Genomic DNA, 16,707 nt, shown 5'->3' with positions numbered 1-16,707 from the left:
TGTTGACCTCAGCTGAACCTTTGAATGCATCAATGCACAGAACAAGGACCGTTGATCTGGTCCCTCCATCACTGGTGGAAATACAGAGGCGCTCTTTGCTGATCGCAAGAGCCCAAAGCCGGAAAACCAGAGATTCTGCCGGGTTGCTATGTGGTCTCCACACTCACAGTGAGCCAATTGTTCAGTTTCAGGCCATGTCCTCGACGACTGGGTCACATCATGGAATGAATGAGTGAGCATCGAATGTTTATGACCAGGATTTGTATGAATGAAGCCGAGTTGTGACATAAAACAAACCCAACCATCCTATATTTACCCAGGTGTGACACGCTGGACCGTCACCAGGTGAATATAACTAGAGATCATTTGTGTTCAGTGACAGTATAATTTCTCTGTTTCATCGAGTTTCTGGTTGTTGTTGCACCGCCTGCAGCAATGCATTGCACCTGTTCTACCTCTGTGGTGATTGCTTTTACAAACCACAACCACCAAGACACTGTCAGGAGTCAGAAAGCTGCATCCCTGTTGTCTTGTAGCAAAGAAAGCAAACCCGACGCTTTATTTACATGAAACTGTCACACAGTTTGACTCAAAGTCCACTGTGCTCCACCTCCCGAGCCACACACTGATCCGTGTCCTGATTTGTCCTGTCCCGGTCTGCCCCTGAGGGAAGCAAGACACATTGGCCTTATTGTCTTTTTGACACTCTCTGCTGTGACTCCAAGCATGTGTTCAGTGGGTTGATGGGACGGAGGGGCAGGGGGACGAGCTTCTGCACCGCTGCAGGGAGCTTTAAATTTTGTGTCTTTATTTGGCAAAATGTTGTGAAACGTCTGATGTGGTGACAGCAGCGTGACGTTTGTGATGCGTGTGGAAATTACAATATGGCTCGAGCAGTGTGAGTCAGTCAGCCACAACAGGATGAGCTAAAATTTCATCAAAAGGTAGGAAATTTACTGTCAGAAAATGCATCTTGTCTATTCATCTAAATGACTTCTGATGAGTGTAAAGACATGGAAGTATGTCATGAGACTGCAAAGCTAAGCTGTGACCACAACACTGTCGGCGGTATTCTTCCTGCATTCCTTAAGAGAAGCAGGGGCGTGCTCAGGCCGGTCTTGAGCGTGCTGAAACTCTGCTGTCAATGAGGAAGTAGCTGTGACAGGTCCAGGGGGGCAGCGAAGGCGTGGCCTCTCAAGTGCAGCAACTACAGCGTGCAGGTAGACAGCATAAAGCCTGATCAGAGCACCGATCTGCTCTGTTACAGGGACTGTCTGCACTCGGACAATGACGCCAACACTCCTATTGTGGGTCCTCATCCTAAATGCCTCGCTCAAGCCCTCAGGTAAGTCGCTGGATACTGTTACCTCCATTCAGTGCGGTGGCTAATTAATAACTAAAGCCTAGCTTTATCCACAGCACTTTACTTTACCTGTGGCTTTACTGCTTCTGGGCATAAAAGTAAAAAAGGTGCTTTAAAACACCTGAACAGGTATGATTGATAAACTGCATCATAGTTTAAATTAATGTGGGCGTTCTTTAAAGACTTTAAACACTATACTCGTGTTACTTCATCAGTTTTAGGCCACTGAATGATATCATTCTCAACATAAACATAAGGTTGATCTGCTGACTGAGTTGACCATGTCTACATCAGTGATAATGAAACATGCTGTGACAAAATGTCCACTTGACCTAACGTATTTATTTGTGCAACATATGATTAGATGAGGAGGAGCATTTATGAGGAGGAGGGACTGCGGGGGGCCTTAATCCTGCCTGGTGCAACATCCCGCTCAGGACTGACACAACTGCTGTTGTTACACTGCACTGTAACACTCGTTGGTGTCTAATGATGCTTTATAAGACGTGCAAATACTGTAAGTGGGAATGCAGCGCAGATGTTGTGACACAGGTTGTGTCAGGGCTAGGCGCTGTCACCACCCTCTAAAGGTACCACGGTGTACCTGGCCGACAGGTGACCATGACTCAGAGAGGCTTAGTCATTTCCTTTACAAGGTGATTTTGCTGGATGGAAACTACCGTCTTGGGTTAACAGCTTATTTGCATTGGTGAGACGACCGTGAGGTGTCCTTACATTCAGAGATTACATGTACAGATGTCAAAATAAGGAAGTGATGAAATCTTCAAACCGTTGAGTGGGACTTGTGTAATAAGATCATCTCCACAGATGAACACCACTTGTGTAAATTAAATCTCTATTAGTAAAAAGCTAATATTAGGCTATAAACAGACGACATCGCGGTCACACGACTTACACGTCTCCACCACTGAGCGTCTTACTGCACAATTACTATCCAGGTTTTCTATAAACGGATCAATGTACAAGTTGTAATGTCAGAGTTAGAATAGTGTGTAACTAAAGTGGGCCTGTAAAGACGGACTAGTGAGGAGACGAGTCTCCGTGTTCGCTGTGAGGACGTTTAATGTCCCCGACAACCTCTGTAGTCTTGTTAGCAACCGCTAACCGTTTTTAAACACGCGGTAAGAGCTTTATGTCGCAGAACAAAACGTGTAAATATCTTCAGCCTGTGGTAACAACAGACTTTATTTCAGACATTTCATTGAAAACACATTAAAAAACTCACAGACTTTGAGACGAGGTAACAGGAAGCGCCAACATGCTAACTGATTTCCGGGTTTTAGGACTACAAACTTTGCATTTTCCATATTAGTGAGAGTTTAACAACAAATCTAAATGTCTAATATGTTGAACTTGTGCACGTACAACAACGCCAAAGTTAAAAAAGCTCAAAGAAGCTCCCCTCTCCCACAGAAAACACTGCTCCTGAAACGCCTCGTTAGGTGTCCCGCCATTAATTCTGTGACTTCATGACATCACACTTATTCAGAGTTATTGACTTTTGAGTCAAAATGGGGACATGCCGAGAAGGTGCTTGAACTTTTTTCAGCCCTGATGAGTGGAGAGTGGAGATATTACCAACCACCTTCACCAACAAGTCACAGCACAATATATGTAGCCTGTCAGACCAAACTCAGGGAACCAACCTTCAAATTACTCACGCTGACCCTGAGTACATCGTGATTACTGAAGATGACTCAGACGGATATGAATATTTTATCAGCACAGATCCCGTCATGTCTGACCTCACGGCGGCAGGACAGTAGGAGAACAATGACCAGAGAGGAAGTTAGAAAGTTAACAGACAGAAGAGGAGTTTGAGAAGCGTATGTCCCCCTCATCCTCATCCTCATCCTCATCCTTATCTTCATCCTCAGAGGAAATTACACCCTTGTTGGGTCATCGTACAACCAAAACACAGCGTTTAAGTTAACGAGCGCGATACAAAGACAAACTTTCTCCTGCTAACAAAGCCGTGTGTGTTCTGGCTGATAAGGTTATCACAGCATGCCTTCACTGTTGCCATGACGGAGCTCCAGATGCCGTGTTGATACTCTAAACACTTCATATTAATGTGTCGTGGGTCGGTGAACAGATTCAGTAGAAAATCCCCATAATTACTGTAGAGGATGGTTGCCCAAGTGCCGAGCTGCAGCCAGAAACACCAGAGGGCACGAAAAATAGTTCACCAACACTAATCTTATCACTAATCTGCTGCGAGTGAGTTATTCTACAAATAATTTTCATCTGAAGGGTCTTTTGTTTGTTTTCTCTGGAGCATCCAGACCAGTCAGCAGATAAGGCCACCAGCTCCACAGCTAGCTGAGCTACACAGCTGATGGCAGCTGGTCTCTACAGCCAAATACAGCTCTGTGGTTAATTTAAAACGTGGTACACAAATAAACTTTGACGCGTCTTTTTTTCTAGAGAAGCACGGGGGACTTTTAGTGTGGTTAAGTTGGCTCTTAAAAATGACGTCTTTAAAAGATCCACTGACTCTCCGCTTCCTGTTACATACACACCCTATCACAGACCTGCTGGCCTCATTAACAATGCTCTAACAACCTCATTCCAGCCCTTTGCTCAATATGTTAGTCGGCTAATTAGCTCATTCATTAGTTGTGTCTGTCGCTTAGCACAAAGATATGGAAGTCCTTAACGGTCATGGGTCAAACATATTATTCCTGTTGTCCCGTGAGTTCAATTTGATTTGTTTTCTCGAGATTACCAGTTATTTATGTCATTATCATGGAAAAACAAATGTTTTCCTGAGACAACGTGATGATTTCACTCATGACAGTTTGAACCCAGGCTGGAGGGTGTTCACAGGAATCAAACTGACAACCTACTGAACCACCAAAACATAAAAAAAGGTGCATTGTTGTGCACCTTTAATGCTTCGTTTGCAGGTCAGGCATCAGGACTTTGAACACCTCTGCACTTTATTTTATTTCTGCCCTATAACATTGACTTTCTCGTATGGTGCATGTTGTATCTCTGCAGAGAGCCACGGTCGTGACTTCGAAGAGGTGAAGGACTACGAGGTGGTTCGACCCGTCAGACTTCACACGGTCAGAAAACGGCAAACAGAGGTACATTTTTCGAGATTAATTCCTGCTGTTCTCACGTAGTTCTGTTGTTAAGAACAAGAATGAATCACTGAAACCACAATTTTCTCCACATCTCTCTTTTACGCAGAATGTCAGGCCGCAGACCATTAAGTATGCAATGACGGTGGGAGGAAGAGACATTGAAATGCAACTAGAAAAGAATAAGTAAGTTTTTACTTCCCTAAAAGTAATTTCCCTGTGAGGTATGAAGCAATGAGACAGAAAGACCGATGCATGCTGGTTATAGAGTCAACTTTCAAGGTCATTTCTAAAATATCGATCTGTTGCTGAGTCCACATTAGAGACATGAATACATCCAGTGTTGCTGGTTTATTGTATCTTGACGTCAGAGACAAAGTAGCTGTCACCACAAAGAGTTGAGACAATTCTTAAAGAGAACTTCCTGGTTTTACTTCTTTGTTTTGTGTGGTTTTCATGCATTGATTTTCATTTTTGATCGACGTCGACTTCCCATTATTACACATTAACCTTATTAAACTGGTGCAAACAAATGTTAATTTCAACAAGAAGCTTTTGTTGTGTTTTTCCCACGTCCTGAGAATAAGTGTGATGAGTCACCGCCTGTAAGAATGTGTGTTACAGTACAAACATGATGCGACACAGGATGAGATGACGGTCATTTTATTTTCTCATCACCAGCGAATTACTCACCAAAGACTACACGGAGACATACTACCAAGAAGACGGGACACAAGTCACCGCCACTCCGAATGACATTGTAAGTATTCGGATTCGTCGGCAAGTTTCAGTTCCTCAAACAGAGGACATGATTTGTCATTCAGCTTTTACAATATCTAACTTCAACATTTCATTCTCCGACTCTTCAACAATAATAATACGAGAGTAAAAAATAAACAGGTCCAAAGAATAGCTTGACAACCCCAGTCATCATGTTCCTGTCTTCTTCAGGATCACTGCTACTATCAAGGGAAGATCGTGAATGACAGTGGATCGTCTGTGAGCATCAGCACGTGTGACGGACTCAGGTGAGCCCCCGAACGATCCTCACTGTGACTGAACGTTTCATTCAAATGTCCCGAAATCATCCAAGAGTCCAACACTGATAAAGCTTTATAATCACTGTTTAAGTTGCTGTGGTGAACCTGGTGAACAGCAGCCTTCTCACACACTAAGCAGATACATCGACTTGTGTTTCTATCAACCTGGTAATTGTAATTCACCCTCCTTGTAGCTCTGTTTTGGTCTCCACCAACTCCCAGGATGAATGTCCTGCATTTTAACTGCTAAATGTCCACCTGTCCTCAACAGCTAATCATCAAGCTTGTCTGAGCAGGTAGCGTAACTTTATCCAACACAAAAAGTCTGATTATAGTCATATTGAACCTGAAGAGATCTAAAGTTAGCTACTTATTCTAGCTCATAATTCATATTAAGATTTATCATGCTACTGTCACACCTCAGATCACAGACAAATGTACAAATCAGAAGAAGAAATCTTTGTATTCCTAGTTGAAGTGCAGTATTTGTCACGCAGCTTACCTGTCCTGCTGTTTTTTTCCTGGTGATTCATTTTGTAAGTCTGATCTAAAGTCTTTTCTCTACTGTGTTTCTGGTGGGAAAAAAAAGTTTTGCCAGGATCTTTCTAAGTTCTTTAATTTGGGAAAAAAAGGAACTTAGAAAGATCATCCAGATCTCAAGTCAAACACAGGAGAGAAAATAGTTTGAATCAGACTTCAAAAAAATCATCACTTGGCCCTCAGGGCTTCCGTACTGAGGTGTGACTCGGTGTATCTAACCCTGCCTGGCGGTTTAGGGGTTACTTCAGAACGTCTGCACAGAGGTACCTGATCGAGCCGCTGTCCGGTGGCGATGAGGACGATCACGCAGTGATGACTTTCAAAGACACGAACTCCACGACGCCTGCCGTGTGTGGCGTCACCAACACCAGCTGGAACGAAGACTATGAACCCCCAACAAGCCGCAGCCGCTCCAGATCAGCGGTAAAACACCCAAAGCTTTTATTACACCGTGCACATTTTTATGTTATAAGACTATGTGATGTTAAAGGTGCTTTATCTGCTTTGTTTTTCGTTCTCCAGGGAATCTCTATCCTCCAGCAACAGAAATACATTGAGCTCTTCCTCGTGGCTGATAATCGAGCGGTAAGACAAACACAAACACGTGAGAGATTCCTGAGTTTCTGCGGCATGAACTGACTTGTCCGGCTGTTGCTTGTAACTGTGATAAGCAAGCAGAACCGTTTTGGTGCTTTCTGACCTAGTTTTGCTAAAAATCACACACACGATAGTCATTTTACAAAATCATGTGGGAAGTTTTGAATGAATCATCTGCTGAGAATTAGGATCTGACCTGACATCATGTCGTTCCAGTATGTGAAGATGAAGAGAGATCAGACGAAGCTGAGAAAGAGGATGTTTGAAATCGTCAACTTTGTCAACCTGGTGAGTCAACGCACAAAACATGACACAAACTGCCAGCTGATCTACGCCTGAGTGTTGAGACAATATCCAGTCTTGTTCTTGTAACGTCTATATTTGAATTAATGACTCAGATAACATGGTTTGTCTTCTGCAGGCGTACAAACCCCTGAGGACCTTCGTCGCTCTGGTGGGGTTAGAGATCTGGACCAATGGCGACTTGATCTCCGTGACGCCGCCGGCTGGAGCAAACCTGGACGCGTTCATGAAGTGGAGGAACTCGGTGCTGGTGAAAAGGACGAAGCACGACAACGCACATCTCATCAGGTACGAACGGCCCGTGTTCAACCATCGACTCATCGATCTGCGTCACAAATAGCTGGACTTTACGGAGAAGGTCCATAATCAGGTGACCGGTTTCTGACGGTGAAGCTGCTCTGTGGTCTGTTGGTTCAGCAGCGGGTACTTCTGCATCTTTTGCCAGACGGTAATGACCCTAACGGTCGCAGTTTGGTTACGTTTAGGCAACAAGTTACTGCGATTTATAAAAAAGATACATTACGCAAAGTTAGGTGAGTCAGTTCACCATCGACTTTTAGCTTCACACGCTTTTCTCCCGGATGAAAGTCCTGCATTTGTTCTCCACCCTGTTTGGACTTTCATGACGTTATACTGTGCCACCGTACTCATACTCTTTTACTTTGTTTATATGTGGCGGACCCTGCCACCTTTCTAGCTCCAAACAGTGTTCTGGGACCTTATTTTCCTGTGAGAACAGCTTGTTTATTCACTCATGGAAAAACCTTTGTATTATTACCTCATTAATATTATAAATATTACAATTCTGAGTTTGAATTTCTTCTCCAAAACTACGTAGTGCCCCTTTAAATGTATTTTTCAGACTGCTGTGTTACATAAACACACCCTGACTCTCAGCACTGTTATTATTTATCACATTCAGTGTTGTTGCTTTCAATCTCTTGCGATCTCAGTTGATATTTCTTGCTGAATAAAAGGGAAGTTGCGAGTTCTGGTTTTCATCCAAAACACAATCGGTCCTGTTACACAAGTTTAAACTTGGAGCTAAACAGCCGCTGAAAGTTTCCACATCACGCTTGTATTTTCCACACATTTGCTGTCACAGATAAAGATTGTTTGCCGTACAGACGAGCCTGCACGGCAACAGTCCAACCAGGAAACAAAGCGGTCAGATTTGATCAAATTTGGTTTTGAATTTCAGTTCTGTTCAGGCCTGTACCACTGAATCAAGCTGAATCAACAAACGTGTATTTGAATGTCAGGGTTGGTTCACGACAGCTGCCACTTTTTTTACAAAAACGGTGACGTCAAAGAAAATATATCTCCCCGAAATCAACAATCTGTGATTTGAGATGAAGTCGTAAAATGTGTTTCACACGCCGACGTTCTTTGTCTTTCAGCGGTATCGACTTTGAAGGAGCGACCGTCGGACTGGCTTTCATCGGGACTCTGTGCTCGGGTCACTCTGTTGGAGTAGTACAGGTGAGACGTCGCCCCATCGCAGAGTACTGTGGCGGTACTGGCAGTAAAGTGCTTACAAACCAGTCGAACCAGTTAACAGGGAATGCCAAAAGCTTGGATACAAAACAAATGCCTCCTCAGGGGATATTAATGAAACTGAAGTCTGCTTTTACAACCTCTCAAGTCCTCAATGACATAAACATGGGAAAACTGAAGGTGTGAAGGTTCAGTTAAGATGAGCAAACGAAAGAAAACCTGCAGGCGTCGGCTGTTTGAAACGTGAGCAACACACTTGTGCAAATAAGCAGGTAGACTAGTTGAAGGGAGACTTTCACTGGTCACTCAGCACAAACAACTTCCCTCAACTAGAAAGAAATATCAGCTGAGCGGAGTTTCTGGCTGACAGTTTATTAGGATGAGATCTGCAGCGAGTCAAGGACAGAACCAGAACCAGTCTGACCCGGGTGTCATTCCCCACCTCTCTTAAGCCTTCACAAAAAGGGCCGTGGTCACACCCTGATTGGCTGAGAGGGGAGCGACCCAAGCTGCTTTCACTCATTAATTAGGAGCCAGTGTCCAACAGCCTGCACACAGCTGATCTGAGTCCACTGCGATCAATACAGAGGGTTTAAAACTCAGACTAAACTCAAAAGATAGAGCGTCTGCACGTCACACTGGTAACTTCATAGGTGTCGGGAGTGAGATGCAGCACCCCCTGCTGGACTGTGGATGACAGGAGTATTGGAGATGAACTTGTTTAGTGAAATCTGTGTTATGTGAGCTGAGCACAGTTAAGGTTGTGAGACCGGCCACACACAATAAACAAAGTAAAGGCGAGGCAGAGACGCTGGAAGACGTTTAGCTTTCAAAATCGTGTCCCTCAAGAATTGTAATAATTTTAGCTGCACCATCAGGTCAAATTAAAATGGTCTCCAACACTTGCAAAAACATTCACACCAGCTTCATCTGCATATTTATTTAAGCGTAGGGGAACAATCAATAATCCGTCTTTAAATGTCATTGTTTGTCAACCAAATCCAACCCTTTCTTATCTTTTCTTTTTAAAGGGGAAGTGCAACTCAGCTTCTGATTTTTTAAACTCTTCCACTGTAGCGCAGCACGTCTAGACTGTGCCGCAGGAACAAGAGGAACAGTCAAAGTTACAGTCAGACAACAGGAAACGAGTGAGCAGACGACCTCGGTGCACATGCTCGGTTTAAATGTGTAGATTTTAGTAAATGTAAGATAATATAATATTCACAACTGTGTTTTCATTCATGAAGAATCACCTGAAACTGAGGATCGTTGTGTTTTTGTTGCCCTGCAATCTGATCCCTCAAGCCTGCTGCTGAGGATGCCACAGAAAGTGTGACACACTGGACCTTTAAACAAACTTTATTTAAAGAGATCCGCTCATATAACTGGTTTGTCGTGACTTTCTCAGGATCACAATGACCGGGCCATCGCAGTGGGAGCCACACTGGCTCATGAGATGGGCCACAACCTCGGCATGGACCACGATGACTCCAGTGGCTGTGCTTGTACTGGGGACAGCTGCATCATGGCCGCAGCACTCAGGTAAGAGGAGACACTACAGAGGTGAAGATAAAGGGAAGTGAGACGGAGTCTGTCAGTGAAACTGACTACAAGCACGCAATGACAGACTTTAATAGATAAGTGATGCAGTCATGTTAAAGAGGCCACGCCTTAGTCACACATGTGTGAGTGAGCAGATAAACACGAGGATCAGACGATCAATCAAGAACAACCTGAAGACAGTGACAGGACTCAGACGATAGAAAAATGTTTCACACCTTTTGTAAAGATTCAAACTCCACGATAAACTTTGAGTGAAATACTTTTCTAAATGTTTCACATTTCTGATTAAATTTCAATAAACATAAAAAAAGTCAAACATTAGAAAACCTTTAACCAAATATCCAATAAATACCTTTTTTTTCCAAAATAAAAGAAGTCCAATTCATTTTATAGATTTTCAGGTTGCCAGTTTCTCTAATTTTTATTTATTAGATATTTGGTTGAAGGTATTCATGATGTTCATTTGATGGCGCTGATGTAGACGACTTTTGCCTCATGTCCATCAGAAATGTGTAAAGAAATAAACATAAAGGTTAAAAAAAAACAGTATTTAACTCAAAGTTTCGTGGAGTTTGAGTCTTTACAAAAGGTGTGAAACATTTTGTCTTAAGTCTTTTTGTCAACGACAAGAAATCAATGCATTAAAAAACATTTGTGTAATTATTCAGGGAACATGACTGTGGAGGTAACGGTGACAACATGTTTGTGTTCCCTCAGCTGGAACATCCCTCGAACCTTCAGCAGCTGCAGCAGCAACAACTACGCAAAGTACCTGACGGGTCGCAGCCCGAGCTGCCTGCTGGACAAACCGGACCTCAGAGGCCTGGTCGCTCCTTCAGTCTGCGGCAACGGGTTTCTGGAGAAAGGAGAGCAGTGTGACTGCGGCTCAGTGGAGGTAAACCGAGCACACGAGCAGACTGAGAACACACTGAGCCAAAAGTATTTGTTTTAAGATTTTAATCCATGTGTGTTCACGTCTCACAGTTTTGCCTCGAGGCCACTGATTTCTCAGTCAGACTCATCAACTTGTTTCTTTGTCTCATCTTGTCTCTCCCAGTTTGTTTTTGAGCCCAGAGGTTTCATGTGAATTAGTCTGTTTGACAAGCAGCAACATATTTATTTCCACCCTGAGGAGTAAGAGAGGAAGATTTGAACGAGTCACAAGGAGTTTTTAACTTTTGAAACGGTCTCATGTTATCACTGATGCCTCTGTTTGACCTACATCAGCAAAAAGATCGTCTTCTTCTGTGGATGATATTAATCCTGTGACTGGGGCGGATTCCCTGTGAAATCATTGGGACTGTAATACCTGAAAATACTACAAATACTTTCCTCTGATGATCTGAATCAAGTTATATAACAAATACTTCATGAAACTTTCCAAATTTTCACTTGGATCAGGTTTTTTTGCCAGCAGGTCTCCACAGTGCTCATGTTCACCAGAGCAAATAATGACGGGGACGTGGATAAAACCAAATAAGACTGAGAAGTGTAAAATGACAGAAACACTGAAGGATTAACAGTTTAACGAGCTCTGTGACGTCGTTACAGGAGTGCACCAACCCATGCTGCAACGCCACCACCTGCGCCATGAAGGAGGGAGCACAGTGCGGAGAGGGCGAGTGCTGCGACAGCTGTAAGGTGAGTGAGGCTGCTCTGTCTGCTCGGAGGAGCTTTGTGTTAATGTTGATTTCCCTCCATGAATGATTTGATCTGCTCCTGTCCTCTAGTGGACATCTAAGGTATTACACACATTTGAATTTGCTCTCGAGTAAATATTGTTTTCCCGGTCACCTGCTGAAGGAGGAAAGACACCTTAAATCCCCGTTTGACACATTAACTGAACGTACGAGCAGGATTTTATGACATCACAGCTAGTTAGATGGTTTCCACATCTCACCGAACTCAGTGAATTTACTTTTTAATAATCTTCAATGAGATTATTTTAACTTTTTGACAAAATCAGGACAACAAAATTGATTCTTGATTGCAAGTGAGGTGAACAGTGTGCAGGAGGTTTTGTCCCAATAATACAAACTCATAAAATATTATTTTTTCCATAACTGAACAAACAAGCCAGAGCTAGAAAAGGTGGCAGGGTCCGCCACATATAAACCAAGTAAAACAGTATGAAACTGGGTCGTTTATTCAGTTTATTCAGTCATAAGAACAAAGAGAGTTTGTTTATTTAGTTTGTTTAGGCAGAAAAAATTAATATCTTTCTCTTCTGGTTAACATTTCTTCCCCAAAAACTACATAATGCACCTTTAAAAGGTTGTGACGTGTCAGTGTTGGGTACAAAACTTGTTTCTGCTGCCTCCCAGTGGACAGAAAGTGTAATTCTTCCCCTCAAAGTGTAAAAAACTGAAACGTATTGGTGTTTACGGCCAAAAGCAAACACTTTGTACTGTTAAGATGCAAAATGGACATAAGATCCATTTAAAATAAGTTTATGTTATTTACCGACTTTCTGCAAAGTGAAGGAAACTAGTTGAAAGTTTCCTGGAAATGAGCAGCTACTTATTAGCATCACATGCATTACAATCTGTCTGAATGTGCTGTGACTCCCGCCTCCACACAGATCTCACCTCGGTCCAAGGAGTGCCGCAGGAAGCAGGATGACTGCGATCTGGCGGAGTACTGTGACGGGAAGAGCACCGACTGTCCCGAGGATGTGTTCGCCGTCAACGGCCTCCAATGTGACGGAGGCCGAGGATACTGCCACAACGGCCAGTGTCCACAGAGGCCCAACCAGTGTGTCAAGATGTATGGGTCAAGTGAGTGTCCGCGTGCCTTGTGTCACTTCACATGATGCTGCTTTGTTAAAGGAGCCATGATTATATAAGAGCCACAACATGCTGATGTGATCATCTGCTGTCACCAGGTGCCACAGAGGCCCGTCCGTCCTGCTATGATCAGAACACCAGAGGAACCTACTACGCCTTCTGCAAACGTCCCGCAAACGACCGCTGGATCCCCTGCCAGCGACAGTGAGTCTCTGCCAGTACTGAACCAAAGTCTGTGTTAGAATAAATGTTTCTCTGTAAAACCAGTTGGATCACTGGCTCTGAAGTATCTTCACTGTCTCGGTCTTTGCAGAGACATCTTTTGTGGGAAGCTGTTCTGCCACAACGGTAACGAGAACCCAAACTACGGCCGCATGGTCCGGTTAGGTGACTGCAAGGCATCTTTCTTTGAGGACTACGAGAAAGACTACGGCCAGGTGGACACTGGGACCAAATGTGGGGATGGAAAGGTAAAGCTTGTTACTCATTCTGTAAATGGGTCACGTGGAGCCGAGTGAAGGAAAGACCAGTCACAATACTCCTGCTACTAAATGTCTCCTTTTTTTCTCCAGGTGTGCAGCGAGAACGAGTGTGTGGATCTCGCGACAGCTTACAGAAACATCAACTGTTCAGCAAAATGCTCAGGCCACGGTGTAAGTACAAGCCAACAGCTCTCAGTTCAGTTTCGTTAATATTTATTTTAATCTAAAAGTACTACAAGGAACTTTTAACTGGTTACGAAACAGTCTCAGTTCAGGACCATCAGATCGACACCTCATCCTGCAAACAGCCGTCTTTAAAACAGAAAAACAGACTTCTAGCTTCTTCCTTTCGCTCACCAGATCAAAATCTCTGAGGCCGTGGTGCTCGTACCACTCTTGTCCACAGGGGACGCCAAAGTTAACACAAGATTATGTGTAGCTGTGGTGCTAGGTGTCACTGTATACGATTACCTCAGGGTCATTTGTCTTTATGACAGGATATGAAAGCTTCTGGATCCTTTCGTAGAGCAGCTCATATGTTTTTAATGTATGTTTTGATGATTTCTTGTCTTCAGGTGTGCAACCACAAGGCTGAGTGTCAGTGTGAACCCGGCTGGATGCCTCCTAACTGTGACTCCAAGGATGAAACATTCAGTTCTGTGTCTACTGGTGAGAGCTGCCTGCAGTCGCTCATTAACACAATAAAGGATATAATATTAAAGTTGTGTCGCTGCTGCATCCAAACAAATCGATGTCTGTTCTGTCTCTGCAGGAGTAGCTGTCGCCATCGCATTGACCGTCACGCTGGTGGTTCTCGGTGTCATCGCTGCTGTGTTTGGGTTCGTCTGGAAGAAACGACAAAGTCCTGGTTTGCCAAGGTGAGTCCTCAACACCCTGCTCTGGGTCTTGGTGTGGCTTTGAAAGCGTTTGAGGCAGCAGATTAAATTTCTCTTTATCTAACAGCACACACACCCAAATGAAGTCGTCAGCAGTGAATCGTCCGGCTCAGCGCCTGAACAAAGGGCCACCTCCCGGTCAGCCCATGCCGGTGCCAAAGGTACTGCGTTGTTATTAACTGTATTAAAAGGTGTCGAGTTGAGATTTATCGTTTGTTTATTCAGTGAATTTTCTAACAATACTTCACATTTTTTAGGTTGTTAAGCCAAAACCCAAAGGAGCTCCACCTCCACCTCCTCCAGCGGGGAACAGACCGAAACCCCCGAGCCAGAACTACATGGCTGCACGTCAGGTAACGCTGATCCACAATAAACACATCATTGTCCTCCGACACCGACAAACTGATGTGATTCAATCAGAAGTTTAACAACAATAGATCTTGTATGTATATTTTGCACACCTGAACGGACCTCAACGTCTTTGTTTTGTCCTCCAGGCTCTGAGGCCCGTACCGCCACCAAAGGTCTGACGTGTGACACGGTGCCACCTGATATCAAACCGGGGGACGCTTACTTGTCCACTTTCTCCAACGAGCGACTGCTGCTAATCCAGAGAAGCAGAGACTGGTTTCTTTTATCACGCGCGTCCTGTCACGACTGTTTCCTCTGCAGCTTCTCTTCCTGCGGTGCTGTCAGAAGCACGTCGACACGTTGGTACCAGTGATGTGCAGCGAGCAGGAGGGACGAGGTGGATTATAAATTGTTACTTGCATGCCATGCACGGAGGACGTGTTCATGACAGGGATGACCTGGCACTTTTTTACACAACAGGGCGGGGGGTTAGTGCAACTAGACGCCGCTCTGGCCCTGATCGTGAGCCATATCTTTTTATACTTGTTGTGTTGTTTTGTCACAGAATAATGCACAAGACAGGATTTTACTTGTCAGTATTCAGGAACTGCAAGAAAGTTTAAGATTTTAGTTTTGTTTGTTTTTTAACCCACAAAAATATCCTGAACTGCTTTTGATTAACGTTGATGTGATGGATGTAAATACTAACATTTCAGATTCAAAACACGCGCTGGTTGTTAGGACTGCGTCACCCGAGCACACAGGTTCTGTAAGATGCTACAAGTTTTTGGTTATTTCGAGCAAATCCTTTTAAAGGATTTTGTACGAGCCGCAGCACTTTAAAGGGGCTCTGTGTAACGATTTCTATTAATTTACATGTGTTATTTAGTTGTTTTTATTAGTAACGTGAGGATTGTAACGTGAAAAGTGAGACCTGACCCGCCTCTCCACAGTCCAAACGATGTGACTTCCAGTGCCTCGTGTCAGAGCGACAGTAGCTAACGTTAGCTTAGAAATGGAGCCCGCCAACATAAAGTGAAGAGCGGCTTCAACACAGAAGTTACACGGAGCCCCTTTAAGACACTCAGTAGTCTTAATTAACGCTTCACTGCAGTTAGATACACTGAAACGCCGGCCAGTTCAGTTTACATACAGTTTGTTACACACGTAGACAATGACAAATACACAAATACATGTCGTCTGCTGCAGGTTCAACACCGAATGTCATCACTGTGTTTTCTTTAGGACATCTACAATCAGCACACTGCCTGATATTTAACTAAAATATTGTAGCTTGTACATTATTATTATTTTTTTTTTACTAATTTGGTTTTTATGTAAATAGAGTTTCTGCAAAGCACACGTGTCATTTCACTGCTTGTTTTCGACTCAGTTCACTATGTGAACAGGTACGTAATATATGAAATAAAGAAATGTAAAAAAATCCTGCTGGCTCAGTTTCACATTCAGCACTGAGCAAGAAGATGGTTGTTGTTTTTAAAAATGTTGCATCACCTAAAATAGCAGATTAAATGTTTTACATTACATTTCACATTATGAACCAGTGACCAGTGAGGATTTCACTGACCATATGGATTATGGACCAATTATCGGGGGTAATTGGGGCCGATATTCAGCATTTTTTGATTATCTGTATCTGATTTTTCTGTCAGATTGCTGATAAAATGGTTTGGTGACTGGTAACAGTAACTACTAACATAATGTATTAAATAAATGTAATGGAGAGGAAGTATAAAGCAGCAGAAAAATGGAGTAAAATGGAATTAAATATCAGTTTTCAGTCTCCTTGACTTCTAATAATCAGTATCGGCCCAGAGAAAGTAACATCAGACAACCCCTATTATAAACTACTGTAAACATCTTTCAATTCAGCCAATATCTGAACAATACTACCCAAACATATTCCTGTCCAGGTGGCAGTAATCTTGATGTTAGAAGGTCTCAAATGTTGACAGAACATTACTCTTCTCTGCTTGGACACCTTGCCCTCGTGCAAGGCATTAACCTCAGACTGCTGAGCAGCTCCAAGCAAGGATGTCTATGACGTTGCATTGATAACAGGAACGCTTTATGTTAATTAACATGGGAAATAAACTTGAACAAATGAATTGAATTTAAGAAATATGTTAAGAGAAATCTGCAGCTGTGTTTTGCTGTA

General features: G+C 43.3%; 1 protein-coding gene across 1 annotated transcript; it reads left to right on the top strand.

The window, feature by feature from the left end:
- Positions 1-906: 906 nt before the first annotated feature.
- On the top strand, positions 907-15,948 carry adam28 (ADAM metallopeptidase domain 28). Its single transcript, XM_084361120.1, has 23 exons — positions 907-944; positions 1,268-1,345; positions 4,388-4,476; positions 4,583-4,659; positions 5,155-5,233; positions 5,425-5,501; positions 6,290-6,476; positions 6,576-6,638; positions 6,867-6,938; positions 7,072-7,241; positions 8,354-8,435; positions 9,859-9,992; positions 10,731-10,908; positions 11,565-11,654; positions 12,595-12,790; positions 12,898-13,003; positions 13,113-13,269; positions 13,372-13,452; positions 13,857-13,950; positions 14,054-14,159; positions 14,245-14,338; positions 14,435-14,530; positions 14,675-15,948. Exons 2-23 carry the CDS (start codon positions 1,288-1,290, stop codon positions 14,705-14,707), a joined length of 2,319 nt encoding a protein of 772 aa, XP_084217246.1. The 5' UTR covers positions 907-944; positions 1,268-1,287; the 3' UTR covers positions 14,708-15,948.
- The last annotated feature ends 759 nt before the right edge of the window (positions 15,949-16,707 follow it).

The sequence above is a fragment of the Pagrus pagrus genome (genome assembly GCF_965226575.1).
Source record: "Pagrus pagrus genome assembly, chromosome: 8".
NCBI lineage: Eukaryota > Metazoa > Chordata > Actinopteri > Spariformes > Sparidae > Pagrus > Pagrus pagrus.
Note: the sequence above shows the minus strand (reverse complement) of the source record. Positions and strands in the feature narration are given on the sequence as shown.